The 21,298-nt window shown below is 33.9% G+C and overlaps 1 protein-coding gene across 14 annotated transcripts in view; it reads left to right on the forward strand.

Annotated features, from left to right (window-relative positions):
• The window catches only part of DMD (dystrophin), a 1,145,450-nt gene that overhangs the window by 518,245 nt on the left and 605,907 nt on the right, over positions 1-21,298 (forward strand). For all 14 annotated transcript variants that reach the window (XM_064407380.1, XM_064407383.1, XM_064407377.1 and 11 more), the window contains 5 exons: positions 5,192-5,353; positions 11,629-11,739; positions 15,275-15,448; positions 17,053-17,208; positions 20,643-20,813. In XM_064407380.1, coding sequence (XP_064263450.1) covers positions 5,192-5,353; positions 11,629-11,739; positions 15,275-15,448; positions 17,053-17,208; positions 20,643-20,813 — 774 coding nt within the window. The remainder of the gene's footprint in view (positions 1-5,191; positions 5,354-11,628; positions 11,740-15,274; positions 15,449-17,052; positions 17,209-20,642; positions 20,814-21,298) is intronic.

The raw sequence follows: 21,298 nt of genomic DNA on the forward strand, positions 1-21,298 counted from the left end.
CTTATCTTCTTTAGTTAACAGAGAGAGTGAGTGTGTTTAGTTTGCTTTTGAACATTTGGGGCTGACTGATAGCAAGGTATATCCTGTCCTTACATTTCAAGGACTGATTCATTTACAACTCTATGTATGGGATTTAAGAAACACTGAAGAATTTGAAGCTAATATTGCAAGCTTAAAGCTTCAATTAAAGTGATATCAATGCTTAAAGTGATTTACATCACTTGTAAAGTGATGATTTCTGAAGCTTGTCCAGCAAGCTTCAGAAATGTCAGTCAGATTTTCTTCAGACTGCTCTTGCAAAAAACTGTACAAAACATTATTGTTCACGTGGGCTTTACACTAGACTCAATTATTATTATTGGCTCCTGTCTCTTAATTCGTTTTAGGACTCCCATGAAGATTACCTTTGGTTTCTTTCAAAGAGCACACATTCATCATTTGACATAATTTTTCTGTTTTGTTCTCCTCTCCAGAGAAGAAAGTATATTTCATACCCCCTGTCCAGCTTAGAAGGCTGCTAAGAGGGCTGCTTTTACAAGTTCTGAGGCATTATCTGCTGGCAGTGATAAACTAAAGAGATAGAAAATTCTTCTTTGGTATAGTTTGCTGTTTTGGAATTCAGTTGATCAAAGTTGAATATCACTTAATGGCTGGGAGGTCAAATATTTGTACCCATTTACTCAATAAGCACACTGGATAATACTCCTAGAATTTGCAGAAAATTTAGTTCTAGGTTGGAGGGTATTAAAAATTCATGGGTCCAAAAATGTTTTGGATTTTTTTTTTTTTAAATGTGTTTCTACTTAAAGTCTAAGCACAAACAGTAATCCACTCTGAGATTAAGTGGAGATTAACGTGTTTGGAGTTTGATGTGAGAGGTACAGAGAAGTTGTGATATGTCTCAGTCACAATCATTATATGACCAAGAGTCAGGCTAAATTTTAAACTAATTTAAACAAGTTCGGAAGGAATTTTAAATTTTCCTAACTTTTAAACTTTTCCTATGGCAACATTTCTCAATAACACAAGAGTATAAGTAAGACATCAAGAAAACCCCAACATGCTAAGATTTCTGCCTTTCTTAACAGACCCTTTTCCATGAGCTGTAACTTATAAGATAATTAATGAATTTATTTCTGCATTTTAAGTAAACGTACCTTGTAGTAAATGTGCTATAATTTTCAAAATATTTTGTTCTGTTATTTTTCAACTACTGAGCCCAACTATTGAGTACTGCCTCAACATTATTTGGTTTTAACCTTAAAACTTTAACCAATATCTTAGTAACAGCATGTGTGACTGATGGTATTTAATAGATGAAATGTATTATTTAAGCAAAAAGTGGTAATATCTATAAATATAACATTATAAAATTCAACACCAAGGAATTAACTATGGTCCTTTCCCTTAGTACTGCATTTTATGTGGATAATATGCAATGTTGCCATTTCCTGCATTTACCATTGACCTTTGGTATATTGTAAACAGGTTTATGCAGGATATAATATCATAAAAAGTGTTATGTTTATCATCAAAATCTATAAAAACCCTCTAGAGACTTAAATAAAAAATTATTCCATAATTTTTTTCATTTCTCTTTCATTCTGATTGTGCCTAACAGCAAATTTTTTTTTCTTTGAATTAGCTTTCCTTGACAGCTGTCAACATTTTGCTAGCTCAGAAATAATTAAACTGTTGTTTATTTTCCTGAGATTTTCTATTTAGCAGATAACTGTCAGGCATTTCTCTTTAGAGCCCAAAGCCTTCAGTTTTATTGACCATGATCTGATAGCAAAGCTGGAGCTTCTTATTATGTTCTGAGACCCATTTACACACTACAATGTTAAGCTATTTATTTTTTTCCCACAATGGAATAGAAAACCCATAATACTTCCAGAAACAAATAGGTGAACCACCCAGAACATCATAAATTAAAATATTTTTATATCATAAATATTTAAAATTTCAGCTCTGAACTCTCACGTCTTAAAAAAAATAGGCCTATGTAGTTTTTCACACAGATAGATGTAAGTTTGAAGGACAAATTTGAAACTCAGCTCCACAGATATAAGTGTGTAGAAGGACTACTCCTTTTTGTAAATCATTCTAATGCTTGTGCCCACCAACAACTCTTTTCTACTGAAAGAGAAGGTGTCTTGTCAATATTGTGGTATTCCCCTTGATTGAATTTATTCAATATTCTGCAATGCCAGTGGCAGTACCAGGGACCTACTTAGTGAAAAAGATTAGATCTTTGGATCAACTGTTGTGTACTGGAGAAATATGATACTTTACAGGTGTATCATACCTTTCATAAGGTTACTGTACAGATTTTCAATCCATTTGTTGTGGGAATCAATAAGGTCAGGTATGAGCTTGACTTTAGATGAATATGTAAGGCAGGGTCAGTTTCCAGTAAGCAATATAGACAAAAAATTATAGTAACACCCACTTATATCTGCGAAAATCACCACAATTCTCAAGGTACCATTTCCCAAAATTCAGCTGTGTGTCTCTTCTCCCATTGCCAAAATAATTCCTCTCTTCTGCTGCTGTATTCGTGTCTTGGTCTAACATCATCCATTCATTCACTTAAACTGTTCACAGCTTTGTGAAAAGATGTACTTTATGCTCATTTGGAAGAGGCAAAATGTCACACAGGTTCTCAGGCTGTAATCAAATTCCCTCTGAGGACAATGAAAAGGGAATTTTTTGTCTTTGTGTGTGTATTGTGCACATAAACACACATCACAAGCATTAATATATATTTATCTGACTTTATATTGCTTGAAATATGACTGTAAAAATTCAGTTAGGCTGAGGCAAGGATTGGTTTTAATTTTTTCTTAAGTTTATCTGCTATTTAATAATATTTGATCATATTTGATTATATTTCGTCAATGAGTTTAGGAATAATTTATTTTTTCCAGTTGTATTCTAAAATAGGATTTCGATATACATATTTTCTGATGATATCAGCACAAAGATGACCATTTTTCAATCACCACTTACTCTTTGTAGAATTTTAAGTCTTTGGGAATTTGCATGCATTCTGCTACTTCGTTGCCTGAATGCACTCTGTTTCTCGGGCTGGCAGCAAATGTATCTGTACTTTAAAAAATCCCTAATTCCAAATAGCAGTTAGCATGGGACAGCATTTAACAGAGGTTCAAAGCTTCAGATGTTGCTATAGAACTAGTTCATCAGATAGATATAACACCAAATTTGTGTCCAGTATTTTGAATTCTCCAGAAAGTGCAGACTTTTTTTTTTGAATGACTGATAAGAATGGAACTTTGTCAGAGAGTTATTTTAAGTGGTGAGCTTCTCTGCACATAGGGGCACTGCAGCACTCAGGAGGAATGGATTCTGCAGTGTGTTAGTCCTAACAGTGAACCACAGAGATCAGTAAAAGCAGGGAAGTTTGCTTCTTCCATGCTTCCAGGGGGATTACCTTACCCATTAGTGCAGAAAGCCACTTATCCTGTTTCTGACCTAATGTGTCAGTGCACCCCTTAGTGACGCAGATGGATTGGTAGTGAGTCTGTGTCCTGCCCAGGCTTACAAATCAGCAGCAAGGAGTGCCAAGGTAAATGAAAGTGCTGTTTTTTAAACTCACTACTTTGAACAGGCTGAGAAGGTTTTTATGTTAAAATCTCAAATGAGATGAAGATAAAAGTCATTTCAGTAGCAAGCCTTAATACTGCAGTAGGGTAATGATACCTTGGTGGTTTGGGTGCTTCCATTAACACTGACAGCATGAGGCTGATATGCAAAGCTGCTCAGTTCCAGAGAAGGTTCCTGGAACTTGCAGTGATACAAGATTATCTGATCAGTTGTTTTGAAATAGCACAAAGCAGCTTACAAAAGCAAATATAGAAAATACTGGTTGGGTTCCTATACTTCAACTAAGTCAAACAGCTAGCAAGAATGCTCAAAAGAAATCATCTTTTTCCTTTGCTATAGATGGAGCTCTGTAAGAATCTGAGCTCTGTGAAGAAGGTGCAGATATATCAAATATTCTCACTGAATTACTGAGAGATGTTTTTGTTCAAGGCAAGACTCTTGTAATGGGTATGAAATCAAATTAAAATATAGCTGGCTTACCAGAGAGAAAAAGTGTGATTTGACTTGAAAAATGGCAGGATACCTAGAAATGTTATTTAAAATGTGCTTGCTTTCACCTTTGATTCCTGTCAAATTAAGTTAGTCACCTTATTCTGTGGGCAGCAATATGGCTGTACTTGTACGCAGAAAAACTATGCTGTATTTGAGGTTGTTGGTAATTATTGTGTGCTTTGTATAAAGCAGAAACTCTGATAGGCAGTAGCTGAGGTCCAAATAAAATATGAGCCTGTGGGTAGACACAATGACAGATGGAAGAATGCACCAGGTCATTTGTTACCCAATAAATACCTTATTAAAGTGTTGCAAATGCTATTTAAATCTGACTCGTTTATGTGAAGTGTTTAATATATGTGTGTTCTAAGGACAACTTGGATGGAGAATTTATTGTCCTGATTTGTTAAACCATAAACTGAGCTCCTTTGAAAGGAAAACATCCTTCTCCAGAAAAAGGATTGTGTAAAAAACCATGGTGGCACTGCTGGTGGAGTAAAAGCAAGATTCACCTTCTCAATTTTTTTTTCCACAGGAGGAAGAAAGTAGGCATTGCCTCCTCCAAACAGCTATTTATGCTTCATATAAGAGAAATCCAGCTCAACCGAGTCTTTATCCCTCTCACTTACTGAGGTGGATTGCTTTGGATAGGATTGTGATGACAGTAACCCTATTCTCAGTAAACAAAGTCTCTTGAATTATATAACAAGATCAGGAGGACCTCTCTTCCTCAGAAAGAAAGACAGCACTGTCAGGATGGTTTGCTTGTGCAGCTTTGCCATCTTGCACTCTGAATAGAAATCCTCAGTTTACACTTTGGTTTTTTTTGGGGATCCTGTGCTTGTTAGAACTTGTCTGTGCAGTCTGAGTGTTGTTTGTTTCTTAAGGAGAAAACTGAATGAGTGGCAAAAAGATGCGCAATTTATCCTACAAAAAGGTGGATGGGCACAAGTCAGGAATCCTGTGTCTGATTCTTTGCCTGAACTTTTTTGGGAAAAAAAAAAAAGTGTGGAAAAAAATGTGTTATATGCATTATTACTTTGAATGCTGATAACATTGTCATTGTTTCTAGGCCGTGAGAAGACAGAAAAGTCTTGAGCAGAGTATTCAATCTGCACAGGAGACTGACAAAACTCTGCGCTTGATCCAGGAGTCTCTGGCTGTTATTGACAAACAGTTAACAGCCTACACTGCAGACAGAGTGGATGCAGCACAGGTCCCTCAGGAAGCACAGGTAAGTTACACACAGGTTGAGCTTACGTGTTTACTAGTTTTCTTAATTAACCAAAGAGTGTTGGTTGTCCCTCAGCCTCTTGTTAAGGAGGATTTGCAACATGATCAGCGTGAAAGTGCAAGCAAATTTTGTGTAGGATTACTTTAAGAAGTTTAAGCTACTCATAGAAAAGTCATATTTTCCTTCTGATTTATATTATATACCAGTCCAGAAGATGTAAAGGACCGTAAATGTCATGGAAGACTATGCAATAATTTTAAAAAGGCAAGGATAAACAATGTGGTTCTTTAAAATCCAGCTCCTATTCTAGAGAAAGGAAACTCATCATCCTCATTACTCTTAGATGACTCTTTTGCAAAGTTGATTATTAAAGTTTATTATTAAATTATTGGAACATAAACAGCATTGTTAATTATTTCATATTTTTATAATGTGCACATCAATGTACATAAATTTTTACAGCTCACGTAAGTTCAGTAGAAAAAGGTTTTCCCAATCTTTACACATGGTTTATTTGGCCTTTAAAATAAAAATGTACATCTAATTATCATTTTTGCTTTCTTTCTTCTGTAAGGTCTGCTTTACTGCAGCATTAAGAGGATAAGAATATGAATGAAATAAAACCAAACATCTCTGCAATAAAACTATCAACACTCTACAATATTACATACCTCAATATCTCTGTTAATTCCATCTAAATTTAGGCAGTCAGATTATGAAAGCAAACAGGGAAAAAAGCTACAGTGAAGTTGAAAAAGAGTGCTTCTATAATGATATTAGAAGAGATATTCAATAATGAGTTTCTTGGCATGCCTGTAGAGTTCTAAATAATTCTAAAAAATAATAATAGTGTATAGAGTACCTTAGATGATCTTAAATATATTCAGAGCTGAATATATGCAGCCCTGAAAATACTTTTTTAATGTTACTATGTCTTTTGAATTAACATGTAGATAGGTGTACCTTTCAGTTACTTTGTGTGTTTGTGTGCTTGGAGGTACGTGCAGATATTTTTATGGGTATGTTTGGTCTATAAATGCTATATTTGGAAAATAGGATCACATCTGGATTCAGTCTTATTTTGAAAATAATTTTTATCCTACTTTATTTTCTTCTAATTTATATCAGTATAATATTAGATTTAGAAAAAACTTGCTTCAGTTTGAATCGTAAATAATATTAGCTATCTGTTGACTCTCAAATTACTTTTCTTCCTTCTAGAAATATGAATGATTTAAACAATTCTTTTATTGAGATAAAAATTAGCATTTTTTAAGGACGTATCACTTTAATTTCTCATCTTGTAGTTATATGAAGTGAATACACAAGAAAAAACATTATATGAAAGTGTATTTTTTTTTTCTCATATATTTAGACCCTTACATGTTTCACATGTCCCAGGGATCCATCTGATTTATGTGCATTGTCAGGTATTTTATTGGGAATTTCTACAGACTGGGTAAAAGAAAGTAATTCAGAACTTCAAAAACTGAAACAGCACAAAACCCAATCAACCTTCATTAGCACACTTTCATAAGAAGATTTCAGCTCAGTGCCTTTGTAGAACTTGTTTTTTTCTGGAGATTTTATTGTCTAATGTCAGGTTCACCGGATTGTATTATATCCACTGTGGGAAAACCAGCATAGAGGCTGCTGAGTTTTCCCTTTCATGTTTTCATTTTATGGTGCCAGTGAGACCCGATGAAAAAAAACTTCATTAACAACTGAACAGGTCTAAAGCAAATATTTAAGTTCTCTGAAGTTCAGTTGTGAATCTCTCTAAAATCCTTAGAGGGAAAGGGAATAAACAATCATTTTTATGTGTGTAGATAGACTGAGCCATTCCTCCAGCAAAGAGCCACCCCAGCCAGTGGCAGAACGGGCACATCCTCAATGGCCAGGTCTCCTGTGGAGCTCTGCTGGTGCCATTCTTTTGTACAGCTGTAAATAGTTCATTCATGTGAGGTACCTACAACAGTGTCTGCACAGCTGCAATGGGAATCTTCCAGTCAGTGATGTTGCTTTCTGGGCAGGGATCAGTTTATCCATGCTGAGGGATTTAGCAACCCATTCAGCAATGTGTGTTGCATTTCTAAAAGGAAACGTGGGGGAATTTATAATCAGAAAGTGGCTGAGCTTGGGAGCTCTATATGTTTGCCTCAGAAATTTCAAATCCATTTAAAGTATTCATAGGAGGAATAATCTTTGTTGCAGCTGATCAGAAATTAATTTGAGGAAAAAATATATTTAGCTCCTCTTTTTAAGCAAAATTATCAGTTTACTTTATTCAGAAACTTGATAGAGAGTCCAATATGTGCTGTTCCTAGGATCACTTTTTGAATCTAAATTCTGTGTGCTTCTTACTCCACCATGTGGCGCTGAGACTTTAATGCTAGAAAGCCAATGTAACCCAAATTATTTGAAGTACAACTAAAGATTATGTTTTCAGACAAAAAAACCTAACAGTAGCCACACAGATAAATTACAGATAATCACAGATAGATTTCTCAAGGCCCAGTTATGACAAAACCTTGAGTGAGGTAAATTCTAGAGCAATATTCCAAAAGGAAAGAGTGTTTGTGTGCTTGATCTCATGATCCCAGTGGAATAATTTTTTGTATTTCTTAACTTACCAAAATTACAGAGAATGAAGTCATCATCACAAGAATTTGCAGTTGTTGGCTTTTATTAAAGTATTCTTTAACTGACAAGAGAAAAATAAATCTGTACTGAAAATATTACATTTGTATGACAGAATATTTTTCAAATAATTATTTGTAGCTTTCTTATTCAATAAATTTTGATTGAAGAGAGAATTTCTACTTTGTATTTCTGCTTAGTCTGAGTGACTACATGAATATTTTACATTATGGGAAAGAAAATCGACTTGTTTCATTTCTCACCTGCATATGAAAAATCACTTTGTCTGTTGTTCTCCCCAGTCAAACTATATAAGGTGATGTGGAGAATAACTTTAATACTGTGTTTGTGAAAAGTACAAAAATAATCTACCTTTGCAATAAAATCCTTGGATAATTTCAGTTCTGTAGAGTTAAGCACTATATGCCTGGCTGTTTTCTAAGTGAAGGTGCCTATATACTGTTTTTATAATATCTTTGTGCTTTGTTCAAAACCAAAGTTAGTGTGATGATACAATGGCAGAATGGTTCAGCTGTTCAAGATGTTACTTGACAAGATGATGGCCTGCTTCATTGCCTTGAGACTAATATTTTGGGACAAAGAATTCACAGTTTTCTACTTAGAAAAGCATTTAAGTTATCTACATTTTCCTTTCATCGTCTGGAAATTGTAAGGATTGTTTTGTTCAGCCATGTGTAGATCAGTGGTCAGAGGGAAGAGCTGATAGGTTTTATTTAAAAGCTTACATTTTGTTATATATTAAGTTTGAATATCTATGCAGATTTCTGTACTATGCAGGTTTTCACCCTCTACACATCTCCATAGTATCTGAACACTGTTTTAACTGCATTTGTCATGGCAAACTTACTCAGTATTGCCTTGTCAGTCATGGTTCTACCCTATTCTGCCTTTCTTTTCACATTTGGACTTCCAGTTAATATTTCTTGAAAGTTAGTGTCCATAAAAAAGCATACAGTTTGAATTAACATTTACGTATATGTCATTTGTGCTGTAACATCATCTTCTATGTGTGTTATATGCTTTCATATATATATATATATATATATATAAATGAATAAAGGTTTTGTAAATTTCCTGAAACATTTCCAGTGATGACAAATGACAATCCCTAACCTGTAAGACTCAATAATTTATGCACAGTAGTATTGCTTGCTTACACACAGTGCATTGTATTCTGATGCACTAGAAATTAAATAAAGGCAAGTTTTGCTCTTTATTAAAAAAAAATAGAAAAGAAATAGGAACCACTGAAAAAAGAAGAAATGGGAATAATACAAGAAAAAATAGTGTATTCTTATGGATGTTTCAGAAGAGACACAAAAGTCAAAGTGGTCATTTAAAAATTGAATCATAATAGACATCACAGGCAAGCGTTATAAATTCTTTTATATCATGTTCATTTAATTTTTCTGCCTGTGAGCAGCAGTAACAAATAAAAAAGAAAAAAAGGTTTTCCTTGTTTCAAGCCTTACTAACTTTTCTTTTAATCTTTCCTCTAATGTGTTTGTTGTCTCCAATTCCACATTTTGATGTCAGAGAAGATGACACTTCATCTCTCTCCTGCAGATCAATTTAAAATAGTGAGATAGAACAACCTCTATGCAATGTCCCATAATGCCTAATTGCTTAAACACTACTCTTATCTGTGCTGTGTTGTTCTGACCTATTCAGATAAGAACTGTTCAATTATGTGCTTTTCAGAGGGACTCTGAGGTTGAACAAAGTAAATTGGAAAATGCAACCAAAAACCAGTTTGTTGATGAGGAGGGGAAGCAAACTGTTGAAATACCTGGTTTTATATAGTGTATTTTTTCGCATTTAGACTTGCTTCTTTCATATGCAGTTCTGACATCCAAGACATGAAAAAATTATTTGGCTTCAGGCAGTTACTAAATCACCACCTGTTTGGTTCATGTGTAGCACAAAAATGGAAGATAATCCTGTTACAATTCAAACACACTTCAAGAAACTAAACTTAGACAAGGACAAAATAAATGCTCAACAATTAAATAAATCTTCTATTCTTGATGGAATCATTATTTTAATTGACCATTTTTTGTTCTCTCAAAAAGTAAATATAATATTTAAAAAAAAATTTTTACTTGCTTCAGATGTTCCTGGCCATTCATTAAATAGCGCTGTGAAGGAGAACTCAAAATATGAAAAATCAAAACCACATAATTATGATAATTTTAGAAGAAAAAAAATCATCTACATGTGGTGCTTTCTGCTAGTCATTTTCTTTTTACAAATACTTTGCTTTAGAAAAATATTTTAATTCTCCAAATAGTATTGAATAATTTAGAGTCATATATATACTCTTGCAACTAAACTTAGTAAATACTGAATGGTTTAATGTATCTTTCTTTTTCTCTTAAAATTTACTTTAATATATATTCAATATAACTTGTGAAAACCTGCTTTGAGATAAGTGCTGAAATACATAAGAAATTGTAGTAGTATACAAGTTATTATAACCGTGTAATAGCCATATAAAGTAGGCAGCATATGGTGTACACAGCTTTGTACTTAATAACCTATGAAAATGTGATTAAAATACATGTATATTAATTTTTACTATTAAAGTTACTGTAGTGTAAGATAAATTTATGCACATATATTTCAAATTATAGCTGGTCTTCAGGGCATCTGAAAAATGCTATATTCCATTAAAATAAAAAAAGATTAAATTAAAAATCACTTTTTAATGCAGGAGTAATGCCCTGAAATGCATCTCATGATGGGAACATAGCTTTGTGTCCTTATTTCATAGGGTAATTCTTTTCAGTGAGGCTGTCTAGCAGTTCTGCTAATAAAATTTTTTTATTTTCTAACAATTTAAACATAATTTTATGTGAATCTTCTTGAAGTATGTTGCATCAATATATTTTCTTGGAATTCTTTTCCATTGCATTCCACTAGCCGACGCTGCTTAAGTTAATTTTGTCTTGTAAGGTTGATTAATGGTGAACCAAAAAAAAGCTGATAGTTTTCTTTGGATCACACTCTGATTTTGCAGACATAACAAGCAATATGTGTTAGAAAATAAATGAAGTTAGTATAATAATGAACTGCATGCCGTTGTGCATTTAGCTACAGAAGACTGATATTGAACATAGATTCTAGTCAGTTGTATGGCAAAAATTGAGTACTACTGTAGATATAGCACAGCTCTCTAAGATGAAGGTGATGTTATACATGCAGGATACATCAATCATTTTTCTCTCAACTTGCCTGGTGATACTATGAAAATGAGAAGAATTAAGACTAGTGACACAAATAGCTTCTAATTTTTTTCCAAAGATTAATTTTTAATATTCTTACCAATGAAAACTGTTGTTTTCCTACAGAAAAAAAATAAATCCACATTCAGTCCCTTATCCATCTTTGTCACCCTCTGCTGTTTCTCTTGCCCTGAGAAGGCAAGAGCTGGACATGGCACTGCAGAGAGGGGACTGAGCAGAGGGGCAGGGTCACCTCCCTTGTGCTGCTGGCAGTGCTCTCCAGACTGGTACTGCTGCTCAACGTGGTTCAAAATCAACTGGTCCAAATAATTTGAATAGCATACAATTTTCCCTCAAACCTTGCTGATTGCTGTCTGTGTTTTCCAACAGAAAATACAATCTGAATTAACAAGCCACGAGATTAGTTTGGAAGAAATGAAGAAACGAAACCGGGGTAAAGATGCTGCCAAAAGAGTGCTTTCCCAAATTGATGTGGCACAGGTGGGCAAATTTTATTTCCGCAATTTTTCCTTCACTCATTCAAATTAGTAGGAATGGAACTATTAATCCACCATGAGGTGTTCTTAAGGTATCTCTTCTGCTTTAGCTCTTCCTTTCTAGCCAGAAAATCAGAGGGGATAATACATGCCATCCATATCTTCTTCCTGCTCATTTTTTTGTTCCAGCCTTCCTGTGTCACTCACAGAAGTTCTAAGGTGTGCAGGGCTGATGTAACTGACTGGTAGGGTCATCATGTAATAAGGGGTACTTTGAATGTGCTGAAGTTTCAAGAGATAGAACTACAGTGGGGCTTTTTTGATGTAAGTTTTGAGATATTGGAAAATATTTACTGTCAAAAATAGGTTAAAATATTTGGAAATCTTTAGTAGAACTGTATTTGAAATACAAATTATGCTGAGCTGTGCAATTCAGAGGTCAGTTTAAAATGTTAGATAATACATTATTTTGTCTAGCTTAATAGACACAGCTTAAAATGAAGAAGACTGAATAAACAGGAGTGAAAAATACACATTTTTACCCATTAATGATAGGTTCTTAACTATTTTGCTGGTTTATTTTTTGCTTGTAGGTGGCAAAACAAATTTTCATAATTAATTACAAAGACAAATAATATAATTATTGACATTTTTTGATCCATCCCTGTCAAGTATTTCTAGGCACTTCAGTTTGGGTTTTAATTTTTATTATGGATATAATTAATTGCTTTTTAGCAGTTAATTATTTTAAATTAACAAATTGACTTTTTTAATGTTTCATCTTATATACAGGACTAGATTTCTTCGTTGAGAATATTTATGTTTCCTCATTTTTCATCCTTTCTTCATGCTAACACACCTTCTGATGGTCTCCATGGCAGCTGTGAAGTTGCCCATATTTCATCAGTGAAATGCAGGCATCAGATGGCTGTGTAAATAAATGGTTTTGAATTCAACAGCATGCAAGAGAGCACAACCCTTTCTGGGTGCCTTTTTTATTAGTCCACCTCTGTGCAGACATTTTTTTTCTTTGTAAGGTTTTTCTAGTTGATTATGTCCACCAGTTTGAGTTTTGAAAAATTGGTGGAGGTCATCTTGAGACACTGCTTTGCTAACATTAGATAAAATATAAACAAAAAAGTGGTAATTTACATGCATAATGGAAATATCAACTAACAAAGCAGGTAGAAGCTGAGCCTTCTGTTACATATATTTATGACTATATTTGAACTCTCTGGACTCCCTTCCTATCATAAGGAAGGATGCTACCTTTAGTGATAAAACACATTTAATTTAATTAGTCTTCACTTATTATTTTCTGAATAGCATTCTCACTTATAAATAATTTTCTCCTTTTTTACACTAAGTAATATTTCTAATTTGACATATTTATTCTATTATTCAATTACTCAGGCATAAAGTAAACAACTATTAAAATAAATAAATGCATTGAGATTTTGAAGCAACTGGTAACTGCAGCCAAATTTATCCTGGCTTTTTAGATTATTGTAGGCTGAGTTGAGTTCTGATTTTTAAATTTAAGGGGGAAAATATGATCAGGGAAAAAAAAAATCTATTTGTACCATAGTGATATAGTGCCTAGTTAGTCCTAACAGACTGAGAATTGCTAATGAATAAAAAAGCTTTCCTAATGAATGCTTATTTTTTGAAATGTTTTTCTGGTCAACTTTTTGAATACATCCCCAACTGTCTCTTTTCTAGACTGACAAATATGTTAAACCATACTGAGACTTTCAGATAAACATCTTTCATTTCCCTGTAATTCTTTCTAAATTTTCTATTTAAAAAATGACTTTTTGAAACGAAGTGAGCAGAAATGATTATTCAGGTACAAAATGTCTTTATACATTACTTTTATGCTGTGACAGGTACAAAATATTTTTGTTTTCTTTATGTTCCAAGTTGTTTCAAATACCCACTTTTCTTATTTTGCTGCTTTTAAACACTGAGATAATATTATTTTTAAACTGTTGGTGATAAAAATAAGTATATAATATAGCTGTTATTGTTATCTGTGGGAAGTTAAGTGAGACTGCTAAAAAATAATTTAGATCCCACTTGTATATCAATCTTCTTTTTCCTCCTGAAGATCCTCAGTACTTTTCAGTTCTTCATTGACTCTTCACAGATGTCTTTAGTTTTCTCTGCTATTAATATTGTCATTCTCTCTCTTTCTAAATAACTTTTAATGTATTGACCAACACAAATGATAACAGACACAGATGCGGCAATACAAGATTCTCACAGGATTTGACCTTCATCAAATTGGAGAGAATTAAAAACTAATTACATACAAATTTAGTGTACGCAAACACACTGAAGAAAACTATGTTCACTTATTCCTACCCTTGATCCCTACTTTTATTCAGTTGTCCACTTAGTCATAGACAGGAAGACTTCCTTTCTTGTATCACTGTATCTGAATTTCATGAAAAGTGTTTAAAGAGGAAAGTTGTTGGAAGGAGCTGCTGGACATTTACACCCTTTTCTGTGGCGCCCCAGGTTGTCTGCTGCTCATGATTTCCGTCTCCTTTTCAGAAATCTGATAGATGTGGGAAGGGGTTTTACCAATGCCTATGTATAGACCAATTCTATGCCTTGTTATAGTTTTTCCTCGAATCTGTATGGCACAGACCACACTGTAGTAGAATAAAGTGTCCAGGATTTGAAGATAAAAAATCTGAAGTGTGTTTGCAGATGCTGAGTTCCTATTTAATTACTTAGCTATTTCTTAATGACATTTATTCTTTTTTTTTGTTCCCAAGACAGTTGAAAAACTTATTCAATAATACTTCACTCTGTACTTCTATAGAGAAATTTGTCCTTTTTCAAGTAGATAATTAAAATTCCTTTTCTTTATTTTTAATTATTTCCTCTTCCCCTGAGCTAGGGATCATGTGAGCAAGCAGTCTAATTAGTGCACAAAGATAGAAAATTGTGAAAATGGTGAAATTAGAGACCAAGCTTGTCACAGATTATTTCTGCCTTCAAATTGCTTTATTTTTACTCTAGGTTAGGCTTTTTTAAAATTCAAATACAAATCAATTTTATACTCTAAATCTTGGGGTTTGTGCTAGACCTACTTACTGCCAAGCCACATTTTTAGGTTTCTTTGAAGGACTAAAAGTTTTCTTCCTCATACCAAGAAGGAGCAACTGATAGAGTTGAAGAGCATTCACGCTGCAATGTGGATGGCTCATCCTCAAGTCATTAAATGTCTTCTCCCCCGACCCCCAAACATTTGGCATACTGAAAAATATAAACCTTCTCTCTTTCTTTATGCGTTTCTTTTGCCACAGGCTCTGCTGCATCCAGTGCCCTGGATGGTGGAAGAATTTTTATCCTCCAGTGGACATCCAAAATTCTCTGCCACTGGCATTTTCCCCAAACGTTTTATACTCTTTTAATAAGTAATTGCTGATTGACAATGTATACTAAGTATTCTGCAATAGGACTAAGACTTGTCTTCAGCATTGATTTGATTTCACACTTTCTACTTTCCCACGTTTCCTTTTCAGAAAAAGCTGCAGGATGTGTCCATGAAGTTTCGCCTGTTTCAAAAGCCAGCCAACTTTGAACAGCGTCTCCAAGAATGCAAAAGAATTCTAGATGAAGTGAAATTGCAGGTGCCCAAGCTGGAGATGAAGAGTGTTGAGCAGGAAGTAGTACAATCACAGCTGGACCATTGCATGGTGAATATTTAGGATGCTGACTTTCTATTAGCTTTATGCAGAGAAAGCTAAAAATTAGAGATTACTGTCCTTAATTCAGTTGCACAAAAAAATCCAAAACCCAAACAACCAAACAAAACCCCCAGAAAAACAACAAAACCCTCTTCAAAACTCCAGACATGCACTTTCACTCTGTGAGAATACCAGTGAGGATTCCTTTGTAATTCCCAGTTCTTGTCATGCAATTTAATTTATCTCCTCATATTAGCTCTATTTTCTGCAACATTCTACAGACATGGAACTCTGTGACATAACCAAAAGAGGTGTTATGGGACTCAAGTCTATTTTAACCAGGAAACACAAAGCATAATGGAAAACCATAGATTAAAACTTCCATGAGATGGCATGCTATGGCTTTCTTTCAGTTCAAGAGCAAAAGAACACCTGAATATTTCTTAAAGAATATGAGGAAAATCTGTACATATCTCTTTACTATCACTATATTCCTGCTGCCCTTTACACTTGAAGGGAAATAAATCTAAACACTGTTTTTAATGATCATAAAAAGAAGATTATAACAGCAAGAGTAGCTGATTTATCTTTTTTATTATTATTTTTTTTAGCTGTGTTTGTTTCATTTCTTGGGGGTTTTTTTGTGGGTTTTTTCCCCCTGTGGCAATGGCATGCCGAAGGTTATCCCCTCCCAACCTCTTTCAGATGTAAATGTAGAAAGAATTTAAATTTAAAAAATAAGCATAGGATAAGTCAATGTTATTGCTTTACATCTTTCATTTTTCTTAAATGAAATTGCTCTTAGATTCATATTCTTGTGAGAATGACATCCTTATTAGAATGATGTGGTACTTAGAAGCTCTGTACTGAATTAATATGTCTTCACTCAGCAGCTGGCTTTTACAGCCCTGATGTATTTTTTGGAAAACTTATAGTGATTTTAGCGCATCTTCAACTACAAGGATTCTCATAATGCTCCTTTTTTTCAAAATCTAGTTGTAGTATATATTCAGAATTTAGACAATGTGCATTGTACAGCAGCTTCCTAATTTGTTGCCCAGTTTTCAGGAATGAAGAATTTATTATTATATTAAGCACCTAGAAAGGAGTTAGACTAAATACATACTACTCTAAGTAAATAAAGTAGTAATTGTAGGTACACCTCATTTTGTTACTAACTAGATTTTTTTAGAGTATGACTCTTATTAAATGTAGGGGTATTCCTCTATCCTTCCATTCTCTATTTTTATCAATGTGAAAAAAATGACAGATTTTAAAAACTAGTGGGTATTTGTAGTTCAAATACGTCCAACATTCTGTATGAGTTGACAGAAGATATCTGTTGGTATTTTAAATACTGCATTATCTAAGTTTTAAAACACTCTGTCACAGCCTAAACCAATTAATAATGATGTGTATTTTCTCATGTATAACATTTCTACCAGTGAAATTAGTTTAATTAATTAGGTTCTAGTGACATGTCGTTGAGGTCACTGTTTGTAAAGATGGACTGTTGTGAATTTGTTCATTTGGATTCTGAATGCTTCCAATGGTCCTTTATAGTTTTCATGTTTTAATGGTTGTGTTTCACTTTCATATTTCTATTTGATTAGAAATTATATAAAAACCTGAGTGAGGTGAAGTCTGAAGTGGAAACAGTGATAAAAACTGGGAGGCAGATTGTTCAGAAGCAGCAGACTGAGAATCCAAAGGAACTGGATGAAAGGCTTACAGCTTTGAAGCTGCAATATAATGAATTGGGTGCAAAGGTAAGTTCTGTATTTTTAATATAAAACTATGTACTGGCAAAGTGAAAAGTAACCTCAGAGTGGTAAGTAGATGGGATTTCTTACTGGATTTTCCTTTCAAGGTTCTTCCAGTGGGAGAGAAGGAGTGGAGGCAAAGGCAATCACCAGCATGGCTATTCAGTTGCTCTGAAGAAAAAATCAACCACCTAGAAAAAGAAAAAGATTCCTTTATTTCAATTCAAAGTTTTAGTTTCTTATTATTGTATTTTTTACCTGCTAGTTCATTGGTTTTTAGAGTTCAGATGGGGGATGTTATTTCATTCTGATACCTCAAAGAATCACTTCAGATTTGGAAATACTTAGATGAAGTTTTACTTAGAGAGCTGCTTCATAAAAGAGAAAAATCTACCTTTTAAATTACTACTGCCTCTGACTGTATAGATCTTAAAGTATACAATTTCCTTTTCTTGCTGTTCAAAAATCTGTTGAACAAAAAACTCTTGCCACTGGAGCTTTCCTCAAGAAAGTTAGTTATTGCAATTGTGCAATAACTAAACAGAGAAGGATGGACAGGCTCTTAGCCAATATTACCTAGAGTCAGAAGAGACATTGTGGCATTGTCTTGAGGACTTCATCTAAATAATTAAGTTAGCACATATCCTTCATTACTCCTTCATTACTCTTCCTCTCATTAGAGCTATTCAAAGAACTTCTGAAAACTATAGGATGAGAGTGAATTTGGTGCTGTGACTGGATGAATGAAAATTGTGAAAGACAGATAATACCTGCCTGTTTGTTTCTAAAATTTATGCACTTGAAAAACACAAAACAGGACAGGAAACAAATTCTTAATTTTAAAATTATAAATTATTCAAATAATAAATTATTAATAGCTAGGAAAATGAGCCCATGGTAATACTGAGAGCCAATATGCGGTTTAAACAGATACTGAGACTCAAGCCCTGGTGACTACAGTACAATAAAAAAAAGTAAGAGTTATGTTACTTTTGACAGAGATAATACTCATTAGGGAATCTGAATTTAAACAGTTCTCTCTTTCTAGAAAATAAAGATATTAAGAGACATCAGTCTTTTGAGTGTCAGGAAAACTGGAGTCTGCTTCAGTAGGTGTGAATAGCTGTCATTTGGGATTGGATAATATGTTTGAGCTCTCCATTATTTTAGAAATAGCTGTGGCATTTATTCCTGCATTATGTTTAACTTAACAGCAAACAGGTGCTATTATTGTAGGAAACCTCTCTTATCTAATGAAGGTATAAAAATGTACCATTAGGGAGCCATTAGTGACTTGAAGTGAGCCATATTGCAAATTGATGTGTCTCAAAAATTTGCAGTGCTGGGCTTAGCTCTGCTGCCCTAGGTGGAATTTCTCACATTTAATTTTACTCAGCATGGTAATTAACAGTTTAAGAGAAAGTCACAGAAGCCCAGGTATATAGAAATAAAGGAATTGAACAGCCATTATCAGCACTAATTGATTGCATTGAGAAAAAGACTTTTTAAGATAAAACTAACAATAGTTATAACTAATAGTAAATCTCAGGAATGAAATTTATGGTCTGAGGGAAAAACACGTCTTCGAGCACTGGTTCACTTGTGTGATTTTGTAGGTAGTGTTTCAAGAGCCCCCTCATAAATAAAGTAACTCAAGATCACATTTTCTGACACAGAAGGCCTTTAGAGGGCACTGTTTCCTATTTTTCTGTAGAAAATAAGTCTTTAGGTTTGAAATACTAACAAACAGGTTGATCAGTAACCTCTGGATATATGCAATGTATATGAAGATAGTGTATTATTTATATAATAAATACATGTTAGAGATGTATATAGGAACACAAATATTCTCTCTCTGTTTTGACAAGTATCAGTAACTTCATTTTATAATATACCAGGTGTTTAAAATTCATAAACAGGCAATCAAGCTCAGGGTAGTACACTTTGCATTGTATTTCTGCTAAGTAATGTTATTTACAATTGCTATTACACTCTTCAGAAGAAGAGGTGGAAAACCTGGCTCCATGTGTGAATGGAGCTCTAAAAAGCTGAGTTTTATGGTCCTTCCCAGGGATTTACCTCTTGGCCTGACTGTAAGTTCTGTGGTCTCATTTAATAAATTTGGCATGCAAGAAAGCACATAAAACATATTCAGTGAAAAATGTTATGAGATTTCAGTAGTAAGCCTTTACAGAGTGATAATAAATTATCAGGAACACTTTATAGCTTATTCCCTAGACAAATCTCATCTCCTTACTCAGGGAGAGCAAAAGCCATGTACCTAACCTTGTAACATCCTGTTACATTTTAAAACCTCAAATTCTCCTTGGCAGTCGATCTACAAATCCATTTGATCATTGTGCCGCTACTTGTTCTTAATGGCAAAGTAGAAAATACTTTTAGTAGGTGCAGTTTTCTACCACTGTAGAGTTGGTTTTTTTTTCTATTTAAAAATACTTAAATACAAAGCAGTGGCTATAGTCTTAATGTGATTACTATTTGACATTCAAGCTAATTAGGAATTTCTTTTAAATATTATTGATTTATAGGACACTTTTAGTCTTCCTTCTCTGATTGAGTTTCTTTAAACTTCATCACAGCATAATTTATTAATTTTTATTTTTGGCTACTGGTGTTCTGTTGTCTATTATAGTGTAGATTCCCATCTAAGATCTCTTAATTTACTCTTCTGTTTTCTCTGCTAATGAAGTAAACACTTCCTCTCCCTGAAGAAATGCTGTATTTGCCCTGTTCTTTCAAAATGCTGTGTGAGACAGTCAAGGCAACATAAATACTCAGCCTTCCTTCCAGGTACCATGTACCAAGCTTAAAAGAACTTTAAAGCAGAGGTCATCCCTCGTACTTCACATCCAAAACATTCAGAAAATTAAATCCTTAAAGTTAAATGTGCTGCTTTAGTTAGACATTATTCAGTGACATTGTGTTTCAAGATTTGAGGCTTTCTTTGACTGATATTTCTTCGATGTAGCTTAGCTACACACTAAAAAACCTTGAAGAATGCCAATTCCTATATGGCCACTTAGATTAAAATGTGCCCTTTGAAGGGTTTTGACATCTATTTTGTGTCTCAAGGAAACAGTTGAACATTTAGTTCAGTTGTTCTAAATTAATTTGCTGTGCATAACTTCAAAACAGAGGAGGAGGTTGTTGGATCTCTGTTTTTGGAACTCTGTTTTTTTTAGTAGTTAAAACTCAATGCATCTTTATGCACATAATTTTCTTGTAGGTGTTTGAATTCTAGCAGCAGAATTACTGATACTGAAAGAACAAATCAAGCTGTACTTATACTAAAAGTGCAACTTCACCTGTGGAATCCCAAGTCTAGATTTTATAGAAAAATGGCCTATGGAAAATGTTGTATAAAAGCCATCAGACCTGTTACACTGAAGGGTTAATAATCGCAATTATTCTTTCTGCAGGTGACAGAAAAAAAGCAAGAGTTAGAGAAATGTTTGAAATTGTCCCGGAAACTGCGGAAAGAGATCAATGCTCTGACAGAGTGGCTCGCAGCGACAGACGCGGAACTGACAAAGAGATCGGCTGTGCAGGGGATGCCGAGCAATTTGGATGCTGAAATTGCCTGGGGCAAGGTAACAAAGTAACACACACATGTGAATATTGCAGAAAGGGAGATTTCTTTTGTGATAAAGAAAAATAATTTAAAATTCTGGCATTTTTGTTTGTGGAACTTGGTGAATGTTTTGGCATTATCTCGCCTTAACATTAACATTCTGAAAAGTTTAAACCTTCTTGTCTCTTCAGAGATCAATAGCACAATTCACCTTCACGTTGCATTAATCTTCACTGAGATGAATTTAAAGTTAGAGTTTAATTTTTTAGAGTACTATAAATCAACCACCCAATATCCACGTAAGTAGAGATATCTTATACCATTTTACTCATGGTTAGAAAGGTATTAAATAGAAGATGAAAGATTAAAGATTCCAGAATACTATATACTGTACATGTTCAGATAGCAGCCAGGATATTTGTTTTCTTACTCTTAGATTTGTAGCTCATTACTGTGCATTCTGGGGGCTTCCTACTTCCATGAGATTTCACCCTGAACTCATCT

Source organism: Passer domesticus, chromosome 2 (genome assembly GCF_036417665.1).
Source record: "Passer domesticus isolate bPasDom1 chromosome 2, bPasDom1.hap1, whole genome shotgun sequence".
Classification (NCBI taxonomy): domain Eukaryota; kingdom Metazoa; phylum Chordata; class Aves; order Passeriformes; family Passeridae; genus Passer; species Passer domesticus.